This window comes from Cucumis sativus, chromosome 4, assembly GCF_000004075.3.
Source record: "Cucumis sativus cultivar 9930 chromosome 4, Cucumber_9930_V3, whole genome shotgun sequence".
NCBI classification, from domain to species: domain Eukaryota; kingdom Viridiplantae; phylum Streptophyta; class Magnoliopsida; order Cucurbitales; family Cucurbitaceae; genus Cucumis; species Cucumis sativus.
The window spans coordinates 4,474,285-4,493,413 of NC_026658.2; the positions used below are offsets into that span (position 1 = coordinate 4,474,285).

Genomic DNA, 19,129 nt, shown 5'->3' on the forward strand with positions numbered 1-19,129 from the left:
TTTCGTTAGTTGCAAGGACTTATTCCATTATGTGTTCAGTTCACGTCTTTTTCTTCTCCTTCAGTGTTATCTTTATTCTTACTTAAGTTTTCTCTTTGAACTTGTTTTGATTATTCCTATGAATCTCTTAATTGAGAATTGAAGTGTCTGAAGTGTCAATGTGTTGGTTATTGATAATAGTTGACTATTGATAACTATCATGGATTGACCTATGAGTAAAAAAGAGATAGTCTTAGTAGCCAACTAAGAGGTCATATGGGTTCAACTCATTGTTGATCACCTACTAGAAATTAATTTTTTATGAGTTTTCTTAACTCTCAAATGTTGTATGATCATGCGGTTTGTTTCGTGAGATTGCTCAGTTTCACGTTATTTAACATTTTATTTTGTCAAACTTCGGACCACTAGGTTTTGTTCTTTGAAATTGAACCATCTTTCATTTTCGTAGCCTCACGTGGTCCTTGGTCATGTCAAAAATACTAACCACCTTTATTTTTTTTACTTTCTTCTTTTACTTCATTGCCATTCTAAATAAATGTTATTTAACTATGTGTTAAATTATGAATGATGGTAAGTAATGAGTAGTCTGATAGTATTACAAATTTGTTTGATTTGAATTTTAATCCATAACTCTAGGAGATTTGAGCCAAATTTTGGAGTTGTGTTCTAGTACAATGATTGTGTGGATGGTTAATTGAAGTTTTAGGAGTCAGATTTTTGTTTTAAGAAACATAATCCGAAAATCTATGCCTTGTATCAATTTGATCTATGAATTTTCAAACGTGCATCAATTTATACCTTTTATAATTGTTTTGTTAGGATTATGAGAGTTATAGTTTTATAAATTAAATTCTTAACTTTCATGAGTGAATAAATTTAAACTCTTAGATTTGTGTGCATCAATTCTTATAATTCATTTTGTTGAGTCACATTTGATGAAATTTACACAGAAGAATTGATGTGTTGATAATTTTATAGGTAAGTTTTGTTTACGAACATTTAGGAGTTTGGCTGAAGTAATTATAAGTTTTACACAAAAAAACTTGAAAGGGGTAAATTGTTACACATTATACCATTTGAGTATTTCAATTGATGTACCTCTCAAATATCAAAGTTCAAAGTGTTATTTTTTCTCATTTTTATTTTAATCTCTTATACTTTACTTCCCATCTACCAAAATTGTATTAAATAAAATATTTGACAAAATATTTATATTTCTTAGTTAAGCTTTTTTGTTTTATCTTAATTAGTTTTTAAATTTTTTCTGTTTTTTAAAAAATAGTCATTTTTCTTAATTTTGGTTTTTTAAAAAAGTCTCTTACTAAACTCATGATTAGTTAGATTTTTTTTATAAAAAGATAAAAAAAAAATGAATAAAAGAATAAAAGAAGTGGATAGTTGCAAATTTAGTCATTAGATGCAAAATAATTAAGTATATAGCAATATTTAAAAAAAATTGTAAATATAGCAAAATTTATCAAATTCTTTCACCCATAGATTATGTTGTAGATCCTGTTGTAAATATTGGTCTCTGATTGGTATATCATACAAATCTATCAGTGATAGTTATGCTATATTTGTAATTTCTTTTAAATGTTGTTATATCCTTAATTATTATTCCTAAAACGGTCAGAAACGAGTAGATTTTAGGGTTTTTTTTTAAAAAAAATAGTAAAAATTGACAAACTATTTACCCTTATTTTGTTCAAATGTTCTATTTTTTTTTATAATTTGTCTAGATTTTTATATTATTTTGTTTATTCTTTTTACTGAATTTCATCCATTAGCGTCCCTGTTGAAATTGAATCTTTGAAGCTTCTTAAATGAATCAAATTCCAACCACTTTTGGATCAAAGGTGCTTTATATATATATACAATTACAAATTTATATAGACTCGAAATTTCAATTTATTTTATTCTTGAAAATTAAAAAAAAAAACATATACTTAATTAAAATAATAATAGCAACGTTGATGGATGTGTTATTGTTTTGCCTTTGAATATTCATGATCTACCGAATATCCAATCTTAGGGAGCATGCCATCTAACTTTTATTAAATTCCATTCTACCATACACACATGACTCTACCATAACACATCATCCTAACAAATTGACCAAGTAATTTTTAAAAAGCTAAATTTTACTATTTACAAAAACAGCTATATTTTGTAAATAATTTTAATATATTTTGTAAATAATTTTAATATTTTATTATTTTTAAAAATGTCTCTTTTAAAATTTTATTTCAATTTTTTTATATATATTTAAAAAAATCAAATGATTTCGTAGAAAGAGCTTAGAATTTCAATTCTTGGGTGTACAATTATATCACTTTATAAAATGGAAAAGAATGCATTTACCTTTTTAACTTTTACGCATCTAATTCTTTTGATTGAAATGCTTTTGACTTCCCTACCAGCTGTTAGAAGACTTGGTATTACCATTTCTTTTTGTTTTATTTTTCTAATTCTTAACAAAATAAAAAATATATACCTTTTTTCTAAAAAAATTTATATTTTTTTGATTTTTATCCAAACAAAATATATATTTACAAGTTAACTAAACAATATTATAAACATTATTAATATTGTCCATGCATTTAAGCTTAGTGTCCACCAGGTGCGCCGCTCCCTTAATCAACATCATTGACAGATGTCTTCAAAATACTCATTCTTAGTGGTCATGAACGACTTATAAATAGAAGCATTTGGTGGATTTGTAAAATATATGTACATTCGAGAAAAATCCATGAAATTTGGAGAAAGTAAAGACATTTAAGAATTTTTTTTAATTTCTTAATTTCTTATACATATTAAAACTTATTATTTCAATATTATATTTTCTCGATTTCATATTTTGACTGTGACTCGTTATGAAACATTGTTACTTGATCTAATTAAATTTGTTTGAACCTTGTATGCACAAAACTAGTTTGTTTAGTAATTTGATATTAACGATATAAATACTCATATATATATATAAAGAAATTTGCTAATGGATAAGTCAAGTTGTAATTTGAATATCCATCCACTAAAAACCGTGCAAGAAGAAGAAAAGAACAAATTTTATATGTCGTTTTGGCTACAATTTTCTAAGTTTATCATTGGTATATTCACAAATGAAATTTTATCGATGGATAATTGTAATGATCTTTAATAGCAAACAAAATTGGATTGTTTTCAATCGTGTTTACTTAAAAACTATGACTTTGATTAGACTTATAGTTACGATTATCGTTACTTTTTTTTTTTTTATCTCTATCTCTGACTTTGAGGGTTAAATGATAACGGTAAAGGTAATAGTAATGATAATAATAAAGATGTCAAAATTTGTTATTTTTAAATGTAACGGTAACAACAATAATAGTGAATTGGACACTTGTGATTCATCTATTAGATTGTGTTATTTCATTACACATTTGAACGTATGTCAAATGTATAGTACAAATGCAAAAAATAAGTAACACCAAAAGTAACTAAATGAAACCATCTTTTATCCTCGATAAGCGTGAGCTTAATTTAAAAAAAAAAAGGAACTAAGTAAAGTTTGGTTTGTGAAATTATGTAAAGTTTGGTGAGATTAGGTCAATGTTCAGTGCATCTTATGTAAGAAAGTTCAAAATTCCAAAAAGTGCTTGGAAGCATTAATCAATATAAGTTGTTTGTTTGTACCAAACAATAAAGAGATGATATGTTGTCTTAATAGTGTATAGGCATTTGGATTGCTTTCTCATTCTTATTATTATCATCATTTCTCTCTTTTCTTAATCAATGACATAAAATAGAAAAATAGTAATTGAAAAGTGAGATAACAACCATCAACACTTTTAACCATAGGGGTAGTAATTAAGTATTATATTATGCAGAAACTCAAGATATTTACTATGGAAAAAGTGAAAGAGACAATTATATATTTGTTTAGTGGATAAAACAATAATGTTCATTTTAAGTACCATTCATACAATTGATACCTACCATACATATATGTATGATGCTTATAACCTAATTTAAATTGTATATAAAAAAAAGAAGATACATACGACATATTTCAACTAGTATATGTCGACATCAGTAGTACAACTTAATTGTCAAAGATTCATAAACAACTCAACGCTACTAACAAGTGTGACACATTTAACAAATAAGTCTATATATCTTGTTTCTTTCGCTTGCATTCTTCTATTTTGATAACTAAAGAAACATGAAGTAAAAAGAACACTTAACTTTGTGATAATCCATCACCAAACTTCTCGAGAGCTTTTTAAGTTTTTAAGGACAATATTGCAAGCTATATCTATATAAATATGTTTATTTGGATGACACTCTCCTAGATTAATACTCTTTTACAATTGTTATTTACTGAATCCATTGGCTCTGTGAATTAGATAATTGAAAACATCCAATTATTAAATCTCTTATCTTCATATTACTCGAATCGGTCTTGAACAAATTATATAGTTTTCATTAAATATATATTTTGAAGGTATTTATACTTTGAAAGAGAATGATGAACTTGAAAACAAAATTAGAGAAAGTAATGTTGAAGGATTTTAGGATTACAATTAGTGTTTAAAGATTGAATTTGAATAATGTTGTTGATTAAGTAATTAAAGATGTCATCTTAAAAAATGTTAGAAACAACAAAAATCTCAACGAACTTGGAACAATATTTTTAAAAACAATTCAATTCTTTAAAAGAAACTAAATAAAATTAAGGGTAAAAATGTAACAAACTCTACGTATAAAATACTAACTTACCAAAACGGAAACGTTCTGAGAAGAGCAGCTAAATACGATAGTTTTTCTTTTGTTTTTTCTATTTTATTTCAAGTGTGGTGACCCAAAAGTAAATGCCAATACTACCCTTTACCTTCTTATTTTTCCCTCTTCCCTTAATAACAAAAGAGAACCTTTTAGAAAGAAAAGAAAAGGCAGAAAAAAACATAAAAGAAGAAGAAATCTTCCTTTTCTACTTATATTCTGATTCAGTTAAGTTAAAAGCTTTAATTTTGTATAAATTTGTTCTTCATTTCCGAACCTTTCTTCTTCAGCCATTTCAATACTCTCTTCTTCTTCTTCATTCTCTTCGCTTGTATGCTTATGGCGAAATCTATTCTTGTCACCGGCGGTGCTGGCTACATTGGAAGCCACACTGTTCTTCAGCTCCTTCTCGGCGGTTACCGGGCCGTCATCGTTGATAATTTGGACAATTCCTCTGAAATTGCTGTTCGTCGAGTCAAGGAGCTCGCCGGCGATCTCGGCAAAAACCTTTCCTTTCATAAGGTTTCTTTTTCGCTTCTTATTTTCTTAATTTTTTCTTCATCTTTACTCATCAAACGTATCTTCCATCTTCATCTTCTCGTTACTCTTTCGTGTTTAGTTTCCCTTTTGGAGCTTCTAATTGATTTTGGATTCTATTCTCTGGTTTTGAATTTCTGTTTTGCTCTCATCTTCTTGCTACACTGTTTAATTAAACAATATGATTGTTTCGCAGACGTTATCTGTTCATAGTTTTTTCTTTAAAACTTCTTTTGAGGATTTCTGATTTTATTTCATCTTTGTTGCTTTAACTTTTTTTCCCTCCCAGCTATGAAGTATTTGTAATGTTTGAAGCGAATTAATCATCTTCTCTGTTACTGAAATGTTTGTTTGATCATTTCTGAATTCTATCTAAGTTTGTTTTTTTGTCATATTTTTGGACTGTATAGTGCTGTAAAACATTTCATAATGATGTACTTGCATGTGTTTCTGAATTGGTTTAATAACAACTGTAATTTCCTTTTTACTATAGCTGGACCTCAGGGACAAACGGGCTTTGGAGAAGGTGTTTGCTTCAACACCGTAAGGACTTGCTCTGCTCTTGAACATTTTTTGTTGGATGGGATAATAGAGATTCATTTAGTTAACCTTAAATATCACTTCTGCCTGAAATTTAGATATCGAATCGATGTTAAATGCAAGCTTTATTTTTTTTTTTATTAAGTAAATTGGTAAGAAAGATGCCGAGGGGGCTCCACCCATGTACAGGTGAGGCACACAAGTAAGCTTCCATGCTTGTTGCTTAGTGTTCTTACCGTGGAATTTGTAAGATTGAGTTGAGATCCTTATGTCCTCTCCTATCACCTTATAATTGGATCAAATTCAGGACTTTGATCATTTAGGCAATCATATTGATGGACAAGTTGTAAATAGAACAATCGTTGATTTCCATCTACAGGAAGTAAATTTCATGCTTGTATTTAATTTTAATATTAGTATTTCAACTGTTTATATGTTTTGACATGGTTAGTGAGCTTTTGTAATTCTCAATCGATTAATCTTCATCTCAGATTCGAGGCTGTTATTCACTTTGCTGGTCTGAAAGCAGTTGGTGAAAGTGTACAGAAACCATTACTTTACTATGACAACAACTTGGTTGGAACAATTACTTTATTGGAAGTCATGGCGGCCCATGGGTGTAAAAAGGTGTTTTTGCCTATTTCATTGCTAGTAAAAGTATTGTTCTACTGATGTTAATTGAAAAGAAATGTTTTGTGTGTTTATTGCTGACATATGCAGGGCTGACCTTTTCTTTTATCTTACAATTAAGTAGCTCATCTATAAGGTTAACAACGATTAAATCTTTACTACCTTTGGTTCAGGAATAGTTTCTAGCTCAATTTAGGGGAAAAGTTTGGGTGTTCCTCCAACTTATCATAACATGCATAGTCCACAAAATTTAAATGGTGTAGCAACTCTGTAGTCTGTACCACAAACAGTGGACAACATGGCGTTTCTGGATTAACCATATTTCTTTATTCTAGTTTCTTATTTTTCAGATTAATGTTTGTGTTCTTTTAAGATCCAAATTCCTGAATAATTATTTTGATATTTCAGCTTGTCTTCTCGTCGTCAGCCACCGTATATGGTTGGCCGAAGGAGGTACCATGTACAGAAGAGTTTCCCCTTTCTGCAGCAAACCCGTATGGACGAACCAAGGTATACAACTCCTATTATTTAGTGGGCACTATAGTTGATCATTAGTTTTGTCTAAGTTTTAACTGTTGACCATCACACACAAGAAATTCCCATCTATTCACTTTTGCACCGTTGCTGTTTTCTTCTTTTTCTTGGTATTGACTGCTATTACATGTGGACTTGATTCTCTTTCAGCTTCTCATAGAAGAAATCTGCCGTGACATATACCGTTCAGACTCTGAATGGAAAATCATATTGCTAAGATATTTCAATCCAGTGGGTGCCCACCCCAGTGGCTATATTGGTGAGGATCCCCGTGGAATCCCAAACAACCTCATGCCCTTTGTACAGCAAGTTGCTGTTGGCAGGCGTCCTGCCTTGACAGTCTATGGAACTGACTATTCAACAAAAGATGGAACCGGAGTAAGTTCATCGTAGGAACACTATATAACCTTGTTCTTTGCTGGATTGCTGGTTTTTCTTGCTGTGCTTGATATCCGTAGTCTGAGGCTTCCAATAATTTTCTCTTCCTAATGTATACAAGTGAATTTTATGGAGAAAGATGATTATTGAAAGATCTATTGTCCTCTGCAGGTACGTGATTATATTCATGTTGTTGATTTAGCTGATGGACACATTGCTGCATTGCGCAAGTTAGATGCGGCTGGTATAGGTAATACACTCAATATCAGGCTCTTTGCTTGTGCCTTGTGGTGACTGGTAATGCATAGTAGATTTTCCTGATCCTTTTTAGTTCTTATTTATGTTTAAGAACCATTATGGAGGATACTTGGTATATTTACCCCAAATTTATATTTTGAGCTTTAATAACACTCATAATGCCACGAGAATGCCGAGGATACTAAGGAAAATTCCTACATTACATGAGAGAGTAATATTTAGAGCTAGTTTATAATAATGTTTTGGGTTAAACAGAAAAGTCTCAGGTTCAATACTTTGTGGCCTAAAATGTTGGCTACTGCCCTGTTAAATTAATACAACTTTGGGCACTAAAGCATTATTTGCCGGCAAGGAAGCAATTTATTTGTGTTCAAATTTTCTTGCAACTCTCTGATTTCTTCTTTCAAGATTTTTCTTCTTTTAATAACCACAATAGCTAATAATGACAAATGAAAATTATATCATCCAAGAGTTTGAACGGTATATGTCATGAATATCATGATAGGTTGTGAAGTTTACAATTTGGGAACTGGAAAGGGTACATCAGTCTTGGAGATGGTTTCAGCTTTTGAAAAAGCATCTGGAAAGGTATTTTTTACTCTACTTCTTTTGCGTTTGTTTCCAAGAAACTTGGTAGAATTAAGGGTGTTCGTGGTTATAAGTAATGTGCTCCTGGTTTCAATGCCTTCCTCTGACTATGGTATACTAGGCTTAATTTAAATGAAAATAATGGGATTCATATCTAGGATTTTAGTTTTCAGATTAGAGATGCTACCATGATTCCAAATACTATCCCCCATCCTCAACAGTCGTCACCTTTCACTGACACTTCCACCACGAGTTCTTGTCCTCTTGAACTCCCTAAAACTTATCAAGTCTTTGAGTGCTTCTTTATTCAATCATGACTCTACTTCACCTCCCATCTGAATTTACTGGTTAATTTCTCTGTTCCAGAAAATTCCTCTTGTGACGTCTGCACGCCGACCTGGCGATGCTGAAATTGTATACGCATCGACATACAAAGCAGAAAAGGAGTTGAACTGGAAGTATGTCTCCCTATTTTTTAATGATTTCTTTTATAGATTATATATGTTTACGCTCCACTTGCTATTTCCTATATGTCCTTTCAAGCCTGTTTAACTTGCTTTCACAGAAATAACAATTTATTTATAGAATGCTGTGTCAAGTTATTTGTAGATTGATGTATTGGACATGCTTACTACACGTTTCTCATAACCGATTTCTGTTTCCATATTATGTTAAAATTAATTGGGCATTTCTTGAGCCAAATAACAAATATAGATAGAGACCAGTATTATCAAAACTCGAAAGGATCATCTTACAATTTCATTTGTGAATGCAGAGCAAAATATGGAATCGACGATATGTGTAAGGATCAGTGGAACTGGGCCAGCAAGAATCCTTACGGCTATGAACCCCCAAAATCTAACTAATTGGCTTATACTTATATCAACTCTTGGGGCCTTATCTTAACCCTATACGCTTTTGCATTACTCTTACATTCTCCTCATAGATGTATTTTCTATTATGTTGTATAAACTTCTTGGTTATGATCCCAGTTGATCATCACGAGATATCGTTGTTTCGAGCCTATTTAATAAAAAAAGCTTGTGTGCTCCTTTATTGTTGATTCTGGCAGTTTAAAACAAAGCCGAAACATGTTGGGTGCTTTTGATTAGCTCTTAAGTCCATCAATTTGGTTCGGTTTTTGGTCGGTCACATGGATGTTTGTTTTTTTAACAACAGGCAGGGAGATAGTTGTTTTCTAAACCGTCAGCTTTGTGTGATCTACAAGTAGAATATTGATCACTTTATGTGCTCTTGAAGAGTTCTAAATCTAAACCTTTTCCTTATCGAGCCTTTGCACTATGTATATAAAAGGACGCTTCAGCTCGAGAGTTATCAGTAATGACAAGAAGCGCAAGAGTTATCAATAATGAGAGGGCGGTGCCTATGTTAATTTGATAACAAGCCAATGATGGCAATCTAAAAAATGGTATGAAGTGGCCGTTGAGAGTGGAATAGTTAGGAATTTGAATTTGAAATGGAATAGATTAGCTGAATTGGTAATGAGAAAAAGGCATTATGATGAGTTTCAATAAAGCCAAACAGAGATATTGTGTTTAAAAATGAACTAAATCCAAGCGACAATCTCTATGGGCTTTTTTAAGTGAGTGGACCCTTTCAACGGTTCAAAATATTTGAATTCTGTCTTTGTCTTGGTTTGAAATTTGAAAGAGTTTTAATTTGTTTTCGTCTAACTCAATTGATTGAGGATATGTTTGGGATTACCTTCCCCATTTTCAAAATTACTTATAAAATGCTTTTGAAATGAATTTTAACAGTTTTAGTATTCATGAAAAATTCAAACATCAAGTCTCTTGATTGAATTTTTATTATATGTACAACAATAGCAAGGTCCTTTTAGTAGCTATATGGTTTTTAGTAAATCTTCCTTCCACACTAAACTAGCTACTTTCGTACCTACTTTGAATCAATGTTTTAAAAACAAACCCAAGTTTTGAAACTATAAAAATACCTTTTTAAAAACTTGTTTTTGTTTTAAAAAATTGACTAAAAATTTGTATCTTTAAAAATCATTGTAAACAATTAATGAAGTCTAAAAACAAAAGATCTAAAAATCACACGGTTTAGTTTTTCAAAATTTTCATTGATTTTAAAAATATTGCTAGGAAGGTAAGAACCCAAATAAACTGAAAGGTAAGAAAGCTATGCTTTGGGGATATATATATATATATTTAAATTTAATAATTATTATTACACATACAAAATCTTCTGCTCATTTATAGATTTAAAATAGATGAATACATGTATGTATGAGCAAAGGGTATAATCTTAGTTAAGAGAGTTTATATTGGAAAAGAGGAAAAAAGAATTTGTTTTAAAAAGCTTAGTTGGGAAGAGAATGTAAATTGAACTAAAAGAAAATTAATGAAATAGAAACGAAATGGTGTGCGTTACAAATTCTGAAGTATAAAAGGGGAGCCGTGTGCTTTCCACCGCCACTCCATTTTTTCCAATTTCCATTTCCAATTTGTTCAAACCCGATTCTCTCTCTCTCTCTCTCTCAGCCGGAGATCTCGGGTTTTGAATTTGTTTCCTACATCGCCGTTGCTTCGATTACTCGTCGGATCAAATCGATCTGATCTGACTTTCTCTTGACGGATTTCGATCTTTGATTGCTAAAAATGGAGAATCTCATCTCTCTTGTTAATAAAATTCAGAGGGCTTGTACGGCGCTTGGTGACCATGGCGAAGCTAGCGCATTGCCTACACTTTGGGACTCCTTGCCGGCTATCGCCGTCGTCGGTGGCCAAGTCTGTTTTCGATCTCTCTCTTCTTCTTTATTTTCTTTACTGTTTCATCTAACTGTGCCTGCTTCTAACTCATCGACATTAGTTTAGCGATCTGAGCTGATACTGGTGTTCAGGGATTGAGATCTTCTTGTTCTTTCTTTATCGTTTATCTTTTTGTTAATCGTTTGAAATGGATGGAGATTTTTTACTGCCTGAATCGTTAGTTCGGAGGTTTTTGTTGCTCAATCAAATGTTAAAAATGGAGGATTTCGTGAAAAAGATTGTTTCGTTGTCTGATTTTGCAATCGAGTTTGTTCTGTGGATCCGTGTAATTAGCCGAAAGTTCTGTTCGGTAGATAGGCGTTGAGTAATATCTAGAATATAGTACAACCGCGGTGTCGACGCGATATGTTTATTTGTGTCGGAACTTTCTTGATGGCATCAGGCTTCTCCATTATCTTATGTGCTGATTTAAGTGGAGAGAGCTATAGCTCATAGCCAAGCAGAAATGACCTTTCTCGTTTTTCCTCTCTTGCAGAGTTCGGGCAAATCTTCAGTGTTAGAAAGCATTGTCGGCAAGGATTTCTTACCCCGTGGATCTGGTAATTAATAGATTACTAAGACTCTTCTACGAGTAAAATCTGCGTACTGCACTTTTGGCTAAATAGTGCAAAATGTGCAAAATGTTTTACAGGTATTGTTACTAGGCGTCCTCTTGTCTTGCAACTTCATAAAGGTGACGAAGGAAGCAGAGAGTACGCAGAGTTTCTCCACCTTCCCAGGAAAAAATTTTATGATTTTGGTAAATTTCTTTTTGTTAATATAATATTTCATTTTTTTGTCTGTTTGTAAGGGTTATTTTTAAATATAGAAAATGAATATAAATATTTACAAATATGGAAAATTTTACTTCTATTACACTACTATCCCTATCGGGATAGACCTATAATCTATAGCAGTCTATCAACAACGGTTATATTTTGCTATGTTCATAGATATTTTTAGCAGTTTTCTCATTTAAAATAATTTTCCTTTTTTTTGACGTTTTTAAAATTATTTTTCTTGTATGAAACAAAATTTGACTACTAAGAAATAAAAAGGGCAGTATGAAGACTGGGTATTTAGAGTTAGCTCAATTTTAAACTTATTGGGAAAGGTAGATACAATCATTAATCAATGACAAAGAAGCTGTCTGCAGCTAAGCTTTAAATTCTTGGGGAAGTTCGAGTCACCATAGTCAGGCATGACGAATGCAATGTGAAAATGGTTGAGTGATGGATTCTTAACTTAAATTGGCGGCTTACCCCAATGATGGGTTCATTCATTTGCAAAAGAATCATGAGTCTACATTGATTATTTAATGTATTTGCCAAGAGGAATTTTTTATATTTTTATGTTTTGATTTAGCAAAAGGTGTTTATGAATGATTTAGCAATATATTTTGATTTAGCAGTAGGAGCAACATGTTTTAATTTGCTTATCTTACTTTTTTCTTACTGCACAAACTATTTTTGTAGTTGCTGTCAGGAAGGAAATTCAAGATGAGACAGATCGAGAGACTGGCCGCTCTAAACAAATTTCCAGTGTCCCAATTCATCTCAGTATATATTCTCCTAATGGTAGGTCAAGAATTTGACTTTTGAATTTTCTAATTAATCTTTTGCACATCTTGTGCGGCATAGTGTGAATTTTCTTTCTAATATTACTGATTAACTGACTACCTTAAGTCAAAGACTTGTTCCAATCTAGGAAAAATAACTTTTTCCTAGTAGTTCTTCATGAAGTTGCATGGTTGAGATTTGTCCTTGAAATATTGTTTGAAATTTAAGGCAGTTTGAGAAATTGTTTTGAAACTTCATTTTGGAATATTTAGCAGATAGTAGTGCTGCTATGTTTTTTGACTGCAAATATTTTGAGCGTGTAGCTTTCATACACACCATCCTGGCTTGCAGCATTTTCTCATATATTCTCTGTATTTTTCCAATCTTTGCAGTTGTAAACTTGACACTTATTGATCTTCCTGGGCTTACAAAAGTAGCTGTTGGTAAGTCATTTCAACTTATTCTGTTTCATGGTTTAATTTTTTTATCTTAGCAATGACATGGTGACATTTATGTATTCTCTTGGAAAATTCAGAGGGCCAACCAGAGAGTATTGTTCAAGAAATTGAAATGATGGTTCGCTCCTATATTGAAAAGGTAAGATTTGGAAAATAATGGGTGCTATTTTGTTTAATCATGTATTACAATTTACAACCTCATGTTATTCACATCAAATTTCGTTTCTTTATTTGTACTTTCATTGTTAGAGAGGGATTGAATTTCATCATGCTTGTTAACTTTTTTGGCATCCCCTTATGCAGCCTAATTGTATTATACTTGCTATTTCACCTGCCAATCAAGATTTGGCTACGTCGGACGCAATTAAAATCTCTCGTGAAGTTGATCCAACTGGTAACACCAATGCTTTCAAGCCATTTGTTACAATTTATTGCTAAAAAAGAAACACATTGTTACATTTTGCATACTCTGTTAATGTCTTTCTCATTGTTATTTTCTCAAGTGTTCTTCGAAGGAGTAAATTTGTTTTTAAGGTATTTTTAACCCTTTACTATATTTTTTCTCTTAGGGGAGAGAACTCTTGGTGTCTTGACGAAGATTGATCTCATGGATAAGGGAACAGATGCTGTTGATGTAAGTTTCTCTGACTCCCTCTCCATCAAACATTGGAAATGTTCGTTTTTGCCCCTTCAGAGAAATGATATTTGTGTTTTTTTTTGGCCTTGATTTAGTGGGTGTGTATGTGCCTATTATATCATATATTCTAAATCGCATTCTTTGCGTTGCTAAGATATTGGAAGGCAAAGCTTACAGGCTGAAGTTTCCTTGGGTTGGTGTTGTGAATCGTTCACAAGCAGACATCAACAAAAATGTTGACATGATTGCAGCTAGGCGTAGGGAGCGTGACTATTTTGCTAGCACTTCGGAATACAAGCACCTCGCCCATAGGATGGGCTCTGAGCATCTAGCAAAGGTCCTTTCAAAGGTATGCTTACCATTTATTTTGTCTAATTCCTTCTATTTCCGCTGTTGGAATCATGTTGAGGCATAATGTGGTTATTGATATTTGACTTTTTGTAATTGCAATGTTAATTTCAGCATCTAGAAACGGTAATCAAGTCCAAAATCCCCGGCATTCAAAACCTTATTAACAAGACCATTTCAGAACTTGAATCCGAACTAAGCCGTCTTGGAAGGCCTGTTGCAAATGATGCTGGGGTATGTTCCTTGAAATTTCAATGGCTGCCTCTAGTCTATTGGTTCTTAACCCATCTATAGGGTTCATTTTTATTGTTTTAGTTTTTCCTGTTCTGCTTTTGGTTCCGTAAGATTGTTGGAGGGGTTGTTAATAGACGTTTCTCCAATTTCCTTCTCTTAAGTTCATTTTTATTTGATAAATGCAGGGAAAACTATACATGATTATGGAGATTTGTCGGGCTTTTGATCAGAATTTTAAAGAGCACCTTGATGGCGTGTATGTTTATATTCCCCTTGTTTTCTTTTGTAATATGCAGTGCTTCCTCCTTGACGACTTTTGTCATGTTTCCTAAGCAATTCTATATCTTGATCTTTCTCTGCAGGCGTCCTGGTGGTGATAAAATTTACAATGTCTTCGATGACCAACTTCCTGCTGCGCTGAAGAGGTTGCAGTTTGACAGGCAACTGTCAATGGAAAATGTAAAGAAGCTTATTACTGAAGCTGATGGATATCAACCTCATTTAATAGCTCCTGAACAAGGATATCGTCGACTTATTGAATCTACTTTAGTTACTATTAGAGGCCCGGCTGAGGCATGTGTAGATGCGGTATGCACAAAACAACTTGGTATTACTTTGGTATACATGAAATTTGTGCTTGTGAAATATTGGTGCATGAGGGGAGGGGGAGGTGAACATTTGTTATATAGAGTTTCACTGATGCGCTATAATATATTTGTTAGTGTATTTTCTCATTATCGGATCAGAGATCATTGCCACTATTTAAGAATCTATTGGATGCTCATCATTCTTCATAAATATATATTTTTCTCTAATTTCAGGTTCATGCCATATTGAAGGATCTGGTTCACAAAGCGATGGGTGAAACTCTAGTATGCTCTTGAACCTTACATATGATACACTTAAAACAAAACCATGCTCCATATTTTTTTAAGTCTTGAGGTGGTCTACAACTTAAAACAGTTCCGTATAGAATTTGATTCATTTACATAATTTGTCTTCAAATATTCGTTCATGAGAGAGGTGCTTTCTCTTTTCATCCTTTACTGTTCGCTCATGGAAGAAACCATGTTTAATGAACTTTTAATAGTAACATTGATTAGTTTAGTTAGATTGACTTTGAAGTTATACTTGTTCAAATATGTTTTGAGCTGCTACCTAAGAAATGAAGCCTGTCTTCAATTTTCATTCCTACCGTATTTGGCTACTTAATCAAGACCAATTAAAATATCCCCAGTTTCTGATTTATAAGATTATGTTTTTCATTTGAATCTTGTGCATAAATGTTCTTTTGCCGCTTTCAGGAATTAAAGCAGTATCCTGGTCTTAGAGTGGAGGTAGGAAACGCAGCTATTGAATCCCTGGAAAGAATGAGGGAGCAAAGCAAAAAGGCGTCTCTTCAGCTTGTGGATATGGAGTGTAGCTACCTGACTGTTGATTTCTTCCGGAAGCTTCCTCAAGATATTGAAAAGGGAGGCAACCCTACACATTCAATTTTTGACCGATACAATGACTCATATCTAAGGCGTGTTGGTAGGTCATCAACTTTATTATTGGTCTACCGGCTATCTTACCATTCATTTACATTTTATGCTTCTTATCTAGGACATGTTCGATTAATAGTCCGTTTAGTTTGTCACGTGTCGTTTTTACCTGTCTGGAACTTGTCTTCTTAAATATGTTCAAGAGAATCTGGTTTAATCTATCAATGGCATGTATTTTCTTGTGGCATTTTTCAGGAACAACGGTGCTATCTTATGTCCATATGGTTTGTGCAAGCTTACGGAACTCGATTCCCAAGTCCATTGTTTATTGTCAAGTACGAGAAGCCAAAAGAAGCCTCCTCGATCACTTTTTCACTGATTTGGGAAAACTAGAGGTAAACTCTTTTCCCCTTTTCATATGATCAAACATGCAATGTTTGCCTGTCTACTGTATTACAAATTTGTTATTTCCTGTGCAGCAAAAGCGCCTATCATCATTATTGAACGAGGATCCAGCGATCATGGAACGACGTAGTGCCCTAGCAAAGAGGCTCGAGTTATACAGAAGTGCACAAGCAGAAATCGACACAGTTGCTTGGTCAAAGTAAGATTGTTACATGTATAATATCTTTTTCAGTATGTGGAATCTGGGAGGGAGGGGAAGATGGCAGCAGCACAATTCTTTCATTCATACATTGCGGGGAAGAAGGTTAGCTGGATAAGCTGATTTTGTTGTATTCAGTTCCTGACGCTATATAAAGAAGTTATTTTCGCCATCTTTCTTCGACCCCCTTTTGGGGGGAATATGGAATACCTATATCTAGAGGAGTACCATTACACAATATTATATGAAGAAATACCTGAATTTCTTTTTCTTTGTTTTGAATTATTTGGAGTGGAAAAAAGAGATGAGTCTTCTCTTTTGGAGCGCACAGGTTTGAGATTTTGGAGATGGATCTGATGACTGAAACACACACTGCTTAAAGGTAAGTAAGCAAATCAACAATTAGGGAAGATTAGGGTGAATTTATTTGCATAGTTTGTTCTGGAGTCACTACGCTTGTTATTAAATTTTTATTATATAAATTCTTACGTCTTAGTATTATTATATTGTTCGTTTTACTTTTGGGGTGAAATTTTCATTAATTTTATGAACATACAACATGGATATAATGTTGCAGAGGAGTTTTTTTTTTCTTTTTTCTTTGTTAGGTTTTAAAGAAAATACTTTTAAATTTGGGTAATTATTTTAAATGGTGAAAAATATTTAGAAATGTAGTAAAGTATGAGTATCTATAATCCATCCTTGATAGACATATATAGTGTTGATATCTTACCAGATATTTTACAATATTATTTGAAAACAACCTCATAAAATATTGTCATTTATTTTTAAAATACCTGTTCATATGAAAAGGTTTCTGTTATTGGATTCTATTTTTGCAGGACTCATATTTTTATTTTAGAAAAATGTTAATGTTTTTTAAACAAAATGCAATATTTTTTATATTTTAGAATGCATTAAAACTAAAGGTTCATTTGCATTTCCACATAACAAGTGATGTGATTAAATGACATACTGGGTCAGGATGTGTAAAGAAGTGTAAGGTAAAATCTATTAACTTAAAGATAAAAGTTGAAAATCTCATTAATTTTGGAACGTTCTCTGGGGGAACCAAATGGATACAGATTTTTCCAAATTTTAGAAATTAACACACTTAGATTTGTTTTTCTTCTTCTTTTTTTTCTGAAGCAGTCAGGAAACTTCATTTACATTTATTAACTTTGAAACTCTCCCATATTGGTTTCCCACCAGGTGAGATTCAATTTTCAATTGAAAGATAAGGTAAAAGGTAAAGTAATGTCGTGGATGGAAAACAATAGTTTGATGGAATGGAGCACAAAGCACTTATTTGTACGTTTTAAAAAATTAATAAATAATATATGCAGGAGGAGGTGGTGTCCCACACCCTCCAATCAAAATAAATGTCAAAAAAGCAAACTTCCCGAATCTCTATGCTCATTATACTCTTCTACTCCCCCACTCACCCTCCCTATTCCTTCATTATTTCTCTACCTTTTCTCTTCCTTCTTTTTTCTCCTTACCCTTATAACATTACTTTCTTTACCTTTAATTAAAACCAAAATTTGAAACACCTTTCCTCTTTTTGTTTCAACTTGTTACTGAATTATTCACATCTATTTGAGTTTTTCCATCCAAATATAACAAAAATTATTTGATATATTTTCTTATCATACTATACAAATTCATTAAACTTATAAATTAAACAAAATACTAGTGATTTCATTTTTTAAATATAATAAAAGTAGTATATGTACTATTTTTTTAAAAAAAATTGAAATATATATATAATTAATTTGATTTCTTTGTTTTTCATTATTTTTTTTACTATTTTAGTAAAAGTAAGACTCTAACAGCACTCTGATTAAGAAGCATATTTCTAGTTATTTAGAGAGTCGGAATGTAATGAAGATTATTGAAAATAAAAAAAGTATAGATACCGTGAATAACCGAATACAAAATGAAATTAAGATAATAAAGAGGAAAAACAATGTTAAAATTGAAAACTCTAGGAATGAAATGAGTTCTTTATTACGAATTAAATATCAAACGTTTAATCCAACACATGTTATGTAAGATTAAAAACTCAAATTACAATACAAACTTATCTCATTACAGTTTACTAAACATAATACGAATTAGTGATGAAAAATTTGAACCATTAATTTTTTAGTTTTTGACACATTTAAGTGTTCAATTGAGTTAAATGTTTATCGGTCACGTGTAGGTGTAAACACACTATGATAATAGTGTAAATTTTTTGTATTCAGAATTCTGACCAAATAGTCCCACCTATTTAATTTTCTCACTCACCTTTTACATACAGTGGGTGAATATGACTTCAAACAAAATTGGAATTTCTGTACTCTTTTGTTCTGGTTTTCTTACCACCTTTATACTTAATAAACTAAATACTTAGATTTGTGGTGCATTTTACTGAATTGTTCGATCATAGTATGTTTAGTGAATTTTTTCTTATTTTTATGAAATTTTTAATTATTTATTTGATATTAATGCTTGTTCAATTTTACATTTATACCTGTTGTGACGTACAACAATATCTATATCACTAAACTTTGTGTCTAGTGGGTAAATAGAGATATTGAAATTCTAAATACCTATTGACATTTGTTGAAGTTAAATGGATGGGAAATTGCAAAATAAAGTGTAATAAATTTTTATCTTTTTTGTCTTTTGCCATAAAATGTAATTATTTGTACTCTTTTACCCTTCTTGAAAAAACCCTTAAAAGGAACTTATTAATAATATAAAATCCAAAGTAAAAAGTTATCCAACTTCTATAAAAAA

At 31.8% G+C, this 19,129-nt stretch overlaps 2 protein-coding genes across 2 annotated transcripts; both read left to right on the plus strand.

The window, feature by feature from the left end:
• Nucleotides 1–4,886: 4,886 nt before the first annotated feature.
• LOC101209558 (UDP-glucose 4-epimerase GEPI48) lies at nucleotides 4,887–9,289 on the plus strand. The gene is made up of 9 exons (XM_004148946.3): nucleotides 4,887–5,283; nucleotides 5,792–5,841; nucleotides 6,330–6,465; nucleotides 6,877–6,978; nucleotides 7,153–7,380; nucleotides 7,552–7,630; nucleotides 8,144–8,226; nucleotides 8,593–8,684; nucleotides 9,002–9,289. The coding sequence occupies exons 1-9, from the start codon at nucleotides 5,095–5,097 to the stop codon at nucleotides 9,090–9,092; spliced, it is 1,050 nt and encodes a 349-aa protein (XP_004148994.1). The 5' UTR covers nucleotides 4,887–5,094; the 3' UTR covers nucleotides 9,093–9,289.
• A 1,374-nt stretch (nucleotides 9,290–10,663) lies between these two features.
• LOC101209311 (dynamin-related protein 5A) lies at nucleotides 10,664–16,843 on the plus strand. Its single transcript, XM_004148945.3, has 16 exons — nucleotides 10,664–10,997; nucleotides 11,515–11,578; nucleotides 11,671–11,778; nucleotides 12,494–12,595; nucleotides 12,970–13,020; nucleotides 13,113–13,174; nucleotides 13,339–13,429; nucleotides 13,605–13,669; nucleotides 13,827–14,021; nucleotides 14,135–14,254; nucleotides 14,440–14,510; nucleotides 14,617–14,842; nucleotides 15,076–15,126; nucleotides 15,559–15,787; nucleotides 15,994–16,133; nucleotides 16,218–16,843. The coding sequence occupies exons 1-16, from the start codon at nucleotides 10,869–10,871 to the stop codon at nucleotides 16,344–16,346; spliced, it is 1,833 nt and encodes a 610-aa protein (XP_004148993.1). The 5' UTR covers nucleotides 10,664–10,868; the 3' UTR covers nucleotides 16,347–16,843.
• The last annotated feature ends 2,286 nt before the right edge of the window (nucleotides 16,844–19,129 follow it).